Source organism: Nylanderia fulva, unplaced genomic scaffold (genome assembly GCF_048542155.1).
Source record: "Nylanderia fulva isolate GAGA-0341 unplaced genomic scaffold, ASM4854215v1 Scaffold20, whole genome shotgun sequence".
Classification (NCBI taxonomy): Eukaryota; Metazoa; Arthropoda; class Insecta; order Hymenoptera; family Formicidae; genus Nylanderia; species Nylanderia fulva.
Window position 1 is genome coordinate 1,012,561 of NW_028190264.1, and position 12,056 is coordinate 1,024,616.

The 12,056-nt window shown below is 34.5% G+C and overlaps 1 protein-coding gene across 1 annotated transcript in view; it reads left to right on the plus strand.

Annotated features, from left to right (window-relative positions):
- LOC114944026 (uncharacterized) overlaps positions 1 to 12,056 on the plus strand; it is a 127,483-nt gene that overhangs the window by 94,180 nt on the left and 21,247 nt on the right. The window contains exon 3 of the mRNA XM_029319723.2: positions 10,267 to 10,344. Within this exon, the coding sequence (XP_029175556.1) occupies positions 10,267 to 10,344 (78 nt within the window). The remainder of the gene's footprint in view (positions 1 to 10,266; positions 10,345 to 12,056) is intronic.

Sequence of the window (12,056 nt, forward strand, 5' to 3'; positions counted from 1 at the left end):
AAAAATTCTGTGTAAAATTTTGATCCAAGATTTGTGTAGAAAAAGATTAGGAAGACATGTAAAGCGCAGTCATAATATAACGCATTTTATACATATATCATCATATATATTCATTATCCAGGAAAAATTAGAAAATTGAAGATATGAAGATATGTCATCAAGTTTAAAAATTCTGTGTAAAATTTTGATCCAAGATTTGCGTAGAAAAAGATTAGGAAGACATGTAAAGCGCAGTCATAATATAACGCATTTTATACATATATCATCATATATATTCATTATCCAGGAAAAATTAGAAAATTGAAGATATGAAGATATGTCATCAAGTTTAAAAATTCTGTGTAAAATTTTGATCCAAGATTTGTGTAGAAAAAGATTAGGAAGACATGTAAAGCGCAGTCATAACGCATTTTATACATATATCATCATATATATTCATTATCCAGGAAAAATTAGAAAATTGAAGATATGAAGATATGTCATCAAGTTTAAAAATTCTGTGTAAAATTTTGATCCAAGATTTGTGTAGAAAAAGATTAGGAAGACGTGTAAAGCGCAGTCATAATATAACGCATTTTATACATATATCATCATATATATTTATTATCCAGGAAAAATTAGAAAATTGAAGATATGAAGATATGTCATCAAGTTTAAAAATTCTGTGTAAAATTTTGATCCAAGATTTGTGTAGAAAAAGATTAGGAAGACATGTAAAGCGCAGTCATAATATAACGCATTTTATACATATATCATCATATATATTCATTATCCAGGAAAAATTAGAAAATTGAAGATATGAAGATATGTCATCGAGTTTAAAAAATCTGTGCAAAATTTTGATGAAAGATTTTTTTAGAAAAAAAATTAAGACGACGTGTAAAGCGCAGACGCTAATAAAACACATTATATACATATATATATCATCATATATAATTATTATCCAGGAAAAATTAAAAAATTGAAGCTATGCAAGATATGTCATCGAGTTTAAAAACCATGTGTAAAATTTTGATGAAAGTTTTTAGTCGAAAAAAAATTAATAAGACAATCATACAATATAACGAGACAGATGAAAAAAAAAAACTAAAATAAAATGTTGTACGGTCGAAATTAATTAAAATCTGTCGAATAATCGTCTGTCACACGAATCCCGAAAGCGATTGACAAACGGGGGATGGCGTGTGCATCCGCGATTGACGGCACCCTATATAACGTGACTTTCAATTAGCAACGCCGAAGTAGGAATGAAATTGAATTTTCCGGCCGAGCTCTTAGCGTAAACGAAAATTTACGTCGACGCGATACGGATGCGATGTTACTTAGACACGTAGTCGTGTGTATGCATTGCGTGCGTGTGTGCATTACAGGTACATATACACGGGTTTTTCGCCCTGTAACGAGGAATAGTGGGATTTCCGGGCTTCGCGCGCCATGCATCAGCACACCTCTTCCTCGAGCGGGAACTTTTCTATGTACGTGAAAACGCTGAAAGGTTTCCATCGACCGGATACCGCTTTTCGCTCGTTACCGGCTACCTTTTTCCGCGTCCGTTTTCTCGACAACTCCCTACTTTCTATCTGCGATCTGTTCTTCTCAGACGCGTCCGCGAGCTTCCTGTGTATTTCGCCTGTTACAACTTCCCTAAAGTTTTAAAGTGGAAGAAATTTATCATTGCGAAAGGAAATTTATTATTATTTTTCGACGAACGCTATACATTTCAAATGCATATTAAAATATATTGTATTTTGACAATACGAGAATATCCTATCAATTATATTCAGATTATTAATTATACGATTGCATATATATATATATATATATATATATATATATATATATAATATAATTTCACAATTATTATAAAATTATTTTATAATAATATGTAATAGTTATGGTAGAATATAATTATTAAATAATTATTACGTAATTATATATTCAGAAACAATGATGGAAAAATATTATATGGCGCAATCTCATTAACTTTGCATTAATCACCTTCAGAAGTATCGGAGGCTTCCTTTTATTCCAAAGAAATGACAATGATATTACAATCGAGCAGGAAAATAAATAACGCTGTATTGTCATATAATGTATTGTATATATTAACGTAATTTTCATTCAATTCAGGTAATAATTCCGATCTTTTGTTTCAAACCGCCGGCCATTCAATCAAGCGATGCTTTTCCATTAGCAATAGTGTTTGTTGTCGAGGAAAAAGCACGATATAATCCGCAGCCCTAGCGCATTCGCGCACCGAGAAAGCCGCAGAGATGTGGTCAATACGTTTGATCTGTGTAGCGAAATCCGCCTGTGCATCCATCCATACGCTAGTCGCTTCAGCAGCATCAACACGCCGGTCTCGTCGGCGAAAAATCCGGTTTACCGATCCTCAATAGCGTGTGGTGGATATGATGAGGTCTCGTATCCGCTCACAAGAGAAGGGTGGCCTTTGCTAAAGTCGGGAAATGAATCCGCGAATCTTTTCCTCGGTATGCGGATGATACCAAATTTACATTTCTAAATATATATATATATATACGACGTGTTTAAGGGAGTATCGGGTAATTTTAATTCTGGAAAGAGCTGCATTCTTTATATATAGAAACGCGCTCGTCGTAAGAGATGGTCGGATAAATTCTTGAATACCTATATCGTAAATCAGTAACGACGATTTTACACCCTTTTATCGAGGAAATTTTTCATTACTTTCTGATACTCGATGACGACCTCTCGGAGAATTTAGTACCGCCGCTTTTCCATTCAATTAAATATTTCGGAAATTTATTTTGCTCCAAGAGGCTGCGAGAGCTTCTTTCAATGCTAATGGTTTTTCATAATTTTTTTTCGAAACTTATCAATTTAATAATCGTGTGTAAAAGTATCTTTATTTATTTAAGTGTGTTAAACATTTATATATTCGTATAAAAATATTATACACATAATTTAACTCTTTTTTTTGCTTCTTTAATATACAAATAAATTTAAAATATCTGAAAAATGATGATACATTATAATAAATAATAATATAACAGTTATAATATTATATATGCACACACGCAATACATTGTTTAATACGTAATAAATAGCACTATATATATTATATCAATGCTATATAGCCGTTTTTCTATTTGATTAAATATTTCGCAAATTTATTTTACTCGAAAAGGCTGCGAAAACTTCTTTCAACGATAAAAGCGTTTTTTCATCATTTTCTTCGAAACTTATCAATTTAATAATCGTGTGTAAAAGTATCTTTATTTAAACAATATTTGTATGAAAATGTACACATAATTTAACTCTTTTTTGCATCTTTTATATACATATAAATTAAAAATATCTGAAAAATGATGATACATTATAATAAATAATAATATAACAGTTATAATATTATATGTGCACACACGCAATACACTGTTTAATACGTAATAAATAGCATTATATACAATATTACATCGATGCTGTAATAACTATACTTACGTGATATGATGTACGATTACCCGGTACAAAGCTTCAACAAGATAAACTATCCAGGGCAGATCCCTCGTTAATGACCTGCGCGAGTTCGCGTGCAGTTGCAACAAGAAATCCGACCCGAATAGCCACAATTTTCCGCAAAAGTTGGGCAATTCCAGAGGTAGAATAGCGACGAAACGCTTGCGGTCACAAGCTTAACTATCTCTTGAGACTGACGCGAAGCTTCGGCTTTTGGGATAAAGATCCCTGAAAGTCTGAAGAGCGGCCCTTCTCTCTTACAGGCATTCTTAACGATCACATTCTTCTTCGCCAGAAGGTTACGACTATTAGGGAGACCTCAAGAAATAACGTTCATCTCGCGAGGCAAGTCAAGTCGTTTCCGCGACCTTTTGTCTCCCTCGTGGATTATTGCGCGAAAATTCAACGCGCCGTTTTACAGTCAGATATAGGAGACGAACCGAATGAATTCTTCGCGTCGTGCGTCGCTGAAAAAAAAAAAAAAATTTCAGCGATCGTTAAAATACGATAAACTGCGAACCGCATTATGGCGGTTGTGTATGAAGCGAAATTAGTTTTCAACTATGTTGACGTGCTTGTGAGCTTTTTATCGCCAGCTTTTTCATCGCGTCGCTTTATTAATTTATTCCTGAAATTTAATTACGATATATACATAACATTTTTTCCCTCTCTTTCTTATTTATTTTAGATTTTTTTCTCTAAAGCATATATTCTCGAAAGACGTTCGGAGGATGTTTAACAAATAATAGATTACAAAATAACATTCTCCAGTGTCCTCTGAACATTATAATATAAGAAGAATTTTTCTGATTAATATTTACAATAAAAAATATTTTATATCTTGTTGTGATAGATATTAATATTTTTATATATAATATATAATATTTTATATGTATAATATTAAATATTTTTTATGATAAATATTAATCAAAGACACTCTTATAAAATTTCAATATCATATTGTTCTACGATTACTATGAATTTTAGGGTAAATTCGTATATTATTTATAATATTTATTTCTAAATATATATTTTGTAAAAAAATTCTTGCCCTTCCGAGCTTCAACGTTAAAACAAGAGCTTGAAATTTGATTATTCTAAAATCTCCTGGTAAATCAAGCTAGACAAAAAATACTTCTCTCCATTTTCGGCAGAAATTTCGGGAATAACGAGGACTCGTTCGGCAATCACAATCACGTTCGACCAATCGGGGGCGATATAGAACGACGATTCACTTAATGCGGAGGCGAACGACAAAGCGCTTGTTGCATTTTGGCATCCAGCCCGAACGGAAAAAATCCTCTCTCTCTCTCTCTCTTTCGATACCGCCACTTCCGCCGCGGGAAGATACATCGCGGCGTTTCCTGATCGAAGGAAGCGCGGGAAACACGAGGCGCCACGTAGGAGACTCACGTTCTCTGAATTCCAATGAGGCCGTCCGACCGCTGGAAAAGGCACGACAGGCTACAAATGCCAGCCGACGTGAGCGAAATCCCTCGTCCCTCGTTCCTCATCGAGTCCCACGTACGAAATACCGAATGGCGCGACGCTGCGTGTGACGTATGCGAGTGAGGGCTTTAGAGCTTTTCGGGGAAATTCCCTACGGCTAACTTCAAGGCGAGGACTACTTCTCGAAGAATGGTCGACGACGGCGGTTCGGAAAATTGTAGAAAACGCGGAAAGGACTATCGCGGTGCATTTAACAATTTATTACGGTTGATCCTGTGTTTGGTGCCAAAAATACAAATAGGGTTGCATACACTTAGATTATTTCTGACAGAAAAAAATTTATTCGTTAATAAACAAAGAATTCCGTTTAAGCAAATATTTGCATATACGCGCTCATACATGCTTAAATATTCGTTTAACAATTTATTACGATCATCCTTGTGCTTGGTCCCAATAAGTACGAGCTGGGTTACATGCTCTTAGATTATTTCTGACAGAAAAAAATTAATTCGTTAATAAACAAAGCCCGGAAGAGTTTCGCTTAAGTAAATATTTACATATACGCGCACGTACACGCTTAAATACTCGCGCGATAAACCGGAATTGGATTATAGCTTGCGAGTGTGCTTTATATTTGTGTACATGGTGTAAGTAAACAAAGGTATACGAAGCACATCATCGAATGCAGGATGACAAACTAAATCGAAAAGTCCTGAGCCATTTTTTAGTCCGAGCTTTATTTTTCACGCTATAAATTGTTAAAAATTGACCAATTAGCCTCTGGCCACGCCTACTAAGGCGGGGCCTACGCTGTTTTCTGTTGTAGCCACGCGCTAATTGGCACACTTTAACAATTTATAAAGTGAAAAATAAAGCTCAGATTAAAAAATGGCTCAGGACTTTTCGATTTAATTTGTCGTTTTGCATCCGATGGTGTGCTTCGTATACCTTTATTTAGTTACACCCTGTATATGTATGTATTTCGCGATTTTACGACGTATATCTTTATTACCGAAATTATAATTGCAGATTTCTCTATACGATACTCTCTGTGTATATAGGATATACCAAAATTAACCGGAGTGCATTCGAGCAAGATTCACGTTTCCCTTTTATATTCATCCGGAACTACGCGGATTGCATTTAGACGCGCGATGGCGGATCATAAACGTATCTTTACTACTGCGGACTATAACACTTTCGCGAAGCGAGTGTGCAGGGATGCACTTGGCCGAACTCGACGATTAGAGAGCTTTGTGAAAATTTAGAAAATTAAATATTAATAGATCGGAAGAATTAAAAAAATATTTTTGTATAAAAAACATAATTTTTATTTAACAAAAGAAAGGAACGGGCGCTAAATATGTACTTTGAAGATTTTATCTGAAAACTGCACTCGAATCTACTAAAGTCCCGCGAGTCGACGAAATATAATTACCAAGTAATTCGGAGGATTGTGAGAGGGCAAGATGGTGCGTTTTACAGAAGTTGGCAGCTGGCCAGCTTCTTCTTGGCGACGCGCAAATCATATTATCTTAACGAGACCAGATAACGCCCTTTTGTCGGCGGACGATGATGCCGCGAATGCACGACCAAAAACCATCGCAGTTAAATGCAAACGAAAATGAGAACGTTCTTCATTCGCGTAATTGACTGCCGAGGCAAATTGCGTTTCTTGCTATCATCCTTCCCATCGAGATTGCGTGAATTTAAAGGCTCATAAAAGGACAGAGAATTATTATCTCTCGACAATATCAAGATGTACATTTTGATTAAAAAAATTATTTATTTATTTATTCTGACATATTTATCATTTTTCCCCTTATTTTGTATAAGAAGAGTCTATATAATGTTTAATTAATTTATTCCATTTACTTTACGAAGTTGTATAATTTAGAAATAAATTTCTTACGGACATGATAAAGATAAAGTATTTTTAATACGAAGTGATCTGTTATTAGTTATTGCCATCGAGACTGCGTGAATTTAGAAGCTCATAAAAGGAAAGAGAATTATTATCTCTTGACAATATCAAGATATATGTGCATTCTGATTAAAAAAATTATTTACTTATTTATTCTGACATATTTATAATTTTTCCCCTTATTTTGTATTAGAAGATTTTATCTAATGTTTAATCAATTTATTCCATTTACTTTATGAAGTTGTAAAATTTAGAAAGAGATTTCTTGCAGACATTATTATGACAAAAATGAAGTACTTTTAATATGAAGTGATCTGTTATGTTGTAAATGAAATTACCAAGGCATAATAATCGTACGGTTAAGTGAGGAATACGGAGAATAATTTATTTCTCCTCTATTATACCGAGAATAATCTTCCCGCCGTAAAAAAAAAAATTATGTCGAAGCGTCAGTATTAAAACCAGGTCTATTTAGCGTTTCTCGTTCACCGAACTCTTCGTCGTAAAAAAGAGGATTATAATACAGACGTATAAGATGTCTTACACACAAACTGGCACTTGGCCAAGCTCAAACGGGCAATTCTCCATTAACGAATACAACGGATGTTGTGAAAAGCTCAGAGCTTTTGTGTCCCCTTTCGGTGAAAAATCGTGTCGCATCTTTTTTCATACACGAGCATCTCATTTCTCGGAGATAAAATATAGATGCGATAAATGATTAGCGTTTTTGAAATAAAAATAATCATTTTGTTTTTATTTGACGTGATAATAATTTTTTTTTCCCCCAGATGACACGGTTAATTAAATTTCCGTCGAGGAGAGAAACCGTCCTCGAGAATTAATCAAAGGAAGAACCGTAGATGAAGATAATTTTTTTTTTTTTTTTTTTTTTTTTACTGAAACGCGACTCTCTGTTTCGCTGCAATGAACTTTTCGCGCGACGATGATGATGATGTATACTCGAGCAAGAAATACAGGACGTGTGCGGAGAAGCTTTGACTTTGTAACGACTTACAAAACCGTAAAGGAGAATTGCGGGGCGTTTCATGCGTTTTATACCGCGAGGAAATCTCTGTTGCGAGAATCACGTAGCATTATCACGTTTACGTTCACCGCGGTTGACAACTTATGAAACGGTTCCTCGGCGCGAAGACGAAATATAATCAGAGCAACACAGAGAGAAGGAAGCCAACCTCTCCGCGAGGCAAATGTTGCGGAAGACAGTGCAGAGAACTTTGTAGAATACATTCTCGCGTTACTCGCAACAAAATGTTAAATGCGTAAATTATCCCTCAGATGCGATAATCAAGTTGTTCTACACGTAATGCCGCGAGCATTTCAAGTTTTTGAAATTCTCCTCTTCCAACATATATATACGGGGTGTTCCAGAATTGGCGGGAAAGTTTTTAATGGCAGATTTTTCAGCAAAAATGTCGAGACACCAATAATTTTCGAGTTACGAGCGGTTGAAGATAAAGACTTTTTTGAAAACTAAGCCTTGGACGTAAAATATTAACAGAACTATATTTTTCGATTAATTTTAAGAGTTTGCTTTAATAGAATTTTAATATAAGATTTAGTTATAAAGATACATAATAACGAAAAAATTAGGAACATGCTAAAAATGATGGCCTCCCTCAACTAAAAATGTTCACTAAGGACAAATCGTCTTTGAATGATACCAGGAATCTGGCATTAAAACTTTTCCAGTTCTGGGACACCCTGCATATTTAAAAAGTGTAGAGATGCAAAGAAATAAAAGGATAATTTATTTACCTAAAAATCTCCAAGAAATAATAGAATAAGCTAGTTTGAATTTAATTAACGATAAAATATTAACAGAACTACATTTTTTGATTAATTTTAAGAGTTTGCTTTAATAGAATTTTAATATAAGATTTAGTTATAAAGATGCATAATAACAAAAATTAGGAACATGCTAAAATTGATGGCCTCCCTCAACTAAAAATGTTCACTAAGGACAAATCGTCTTTGAATGATACCAGGAATCTGGCATTAAAACTTTCCCAGTTCTGGGACACCCTGCATATTTAAAAAGTGTAGAGATGCAAAGAAATAAAAGGATAATTTATTTACCTAAAAATCTCCAAGAAATAATAGAATAAGCTAGTTTGAATTTAATTAACGATAAAATATTAACAGAACTACATTTTTTGATTAATTTTAAGAGTTTGCTTTAATAGAATTTTAATATAAGATTTAGTTATAAAGATGCATAATAACAAAAATTAGGAACATGCTAAAATTGATGGCCTCCCTCAACTAAAAATGTTCACTAAGGACAAATCGTCTTCGAATGATACCAGGAATCTGGCATTAAAACTTTCCCAGTTCTGGGACACCCTGCATATTTAAAAAGTGTAGAGATGCAAATAAATAAAAGGATAATTTATTTACCTAAAAATCTCCAAGAAATAATAGAATAAGCTTGTTTGAATTTAATTAACGAGCTCGCCTGCTTCTTCCCTTTCGGGATCCAGTGGCGGAAAATAAAAGCGGCCGAAGTACCTGTAATGCAATCCGACGTAAATATGGACACGGTATAGTCTGGCGTTTAATCAGTCGAGCTTTATTCGGAAATTACAGGTCGCGCAGTAGTTAGGTTCCTCGTTCGGGAGAGATTAAGCCGGCCGGCTTGAAAGGATAAAACATGATCAAGCGATCCATTACGGACTAAGAGAGAATCCCGTATCCCTGATCCACCGAAGGACGACGAAAACCGGCTTTTATTTTGCCTATTACGATTCCTCGCGAGGCTGCACTTTTTTCCCTTCCTAAAACAAATCGCGGAGAGAGAACCCTTGTTATACATATATACATATATATATATTGTATATATATGGATATAACTGGGGTTGTGTGCACCCTCGACGGGTTGAACCCTGGCCGCGTTGAACTTCAAACTCGGGGGCGGGCTCGATCGCTTTAAAAGCCCGCTTCGACGGCTGCTTTAAGAACAATCCCGTGTTTTACGAGTAAGGAGCTTTAACCCGCTCTTCTGCACCGCCGCACTTTATGTCGGGCCCGACACGGAGGCGGGCGATGTTGGTTTTCCTCGTCAAGTCATCCACTTTCCGGATGCGACGAGTGACGTTTGCCGAGTCCACCCACTCCCGAGTGGGTGGCAGAGAGCGACTTCCACCTCTTGTAGGAATCTCATCTTCGCGGTGTATGAATCTCATCCATTATTCCCGGGCGTCTTTATCCCATCGACGATCGAAAGAAAAGCTCCCCTTTGCGAATTTGACTTTGTAATGTCCTCGTTCGTCGTTCGAGCGATTCTGTTTAATTCAAAATTGCAAGATGTTACATCCGTCGTATATATGGTATGTATGTGGGTACCAGTGATTCTAATCGAGCATTGTTGTGTGTTTCAGCCAGCACCAATCTCGTTGGCAAATTCACGCAGAGCGTCCGAAGGATCGTCCAGGACGTGAAGGATGAAGGCACTTCCAGTAAGTCTGAGCATTATACAGGGTGTCCCAGAAATGGCGGGAAAAGGTTTTTAATGGCATTTCTGGTGTCTTTTGCAGACGATTTTTCCCTCGTGAAAATGTTGAGGGAGACCATTATTTTTAACATATTCCCTATTTTTGCTATTGCGTATCTCTATAACTACACTGCAAAAAATATGTAAAATTACATAAATAATAAATGTAAAATTACATGATAAATAATAAAAATTTATTATTTATGTAATGTTACATATTTTTTTACAGTGTAAGCCTTATAATAAAATTCTATTAAAGCAAACTCTACCTAAAATTAACTGAAGAATGTAGTTCTGTTCATATTTTATTTCCACGAGGTTTAGTTTCTAAAAAAGCCTTTATTTTCAACTGCTTATAATTCGAAAATTATTGGTGTCTCGATGTTTTCGTTGAGGAAAAATTGTCTTCGAATGATACCAGAAATCTGTCATTAAAAACTTTTCCGCCAGTTCTGAAATACCCTATGTATATATATATGTATATTTTATCGTACTCGTTCCGCGTAGGAGTTTAATTAAACTTTAGCCGCTAACTTGGCTAATCGTTGTTACTTGATAATTTTGTACGCTAGGAAAGACTGCGAAATCCCAGCTTATATTTGCTTTTATCTTTGAAATATTTTCATACAGTTGATTAGTGAAATTTTATTTTCATCGATACCGTATTTATGGTCTTCCTCGATCATCTAACAATAAGAAAAGAATCTGTTGGAATAATAGTTCGAAAAAGTTTCAAAGGTTCGAAAAGAAACATAAATTTATAAAGATAATTTTATATGCTAGGAAGGACTGCGAAATCTTATCTTATATCTACTTTTACCTTAAAAATATTTTTACGTACAGCTGATTAGTAAAATTTTATTTGAATTATCGATACAATCCTCCTCGATAATCTAAAAAAAAAAGAAATTATTAATAGAATAATTTTTAAGAAAAAGTTTAAAGAAAGATACATTTTTAAAGATAATTTTATATGCTAGGAAGAACTGCGAAATCCTATCTTATATCTACTTTTACCTTAAAAATATTTTTACGTACAGCTGATTGGTAAAATTTTATTTGAATTATTGATACAATCCTTCTCGATAATCTAAAAAAAAAAAAGAAATTATTAATAGAATAATTTTTAAGAAAAAGTTTAAAGAGAAAGATACATTTTTAAAGATTATTTTATATGCTAGGAAAGATTGCGAAATCTCAGCTTATATTTGCTTTTAATCTTGAAGATATTTTCACACAATTGATTAGTAAAATTTTATTTGCATTATCGACACGATCTTCCTCGATAATCTAAAGGAAAAGAGTCAATTAATAGAATAACTTTTCGAAAAAGTAGAAAGAAAGATAAATTTGCGAAGAGAAAGTTCGTAAGACTTTCCAATATTTACATCCAATTTATAATTAAGACGAATTTAAAGAGAGGGTGAGCAAACTTAAATTTCAAATTTCTCTTTAAATTTTGAATCCGAGAAGAATGAAATTCCGCGAGTCTCTTTCCAAGTGCAACAACTCCTCGGTGAACCGAGGAATGAAGACGTTCATACGTATCGGTTGGAAATAAACGTCTGGCAGTTCGCCAACAGCGGACGGTTGTTATAGTTGTCCCATGAATGGAATCGAAGCGGAAACTCTTGTATTCAGTTCGGGCCGAGAGTAACGGCATGTGTCGGCGGCCGC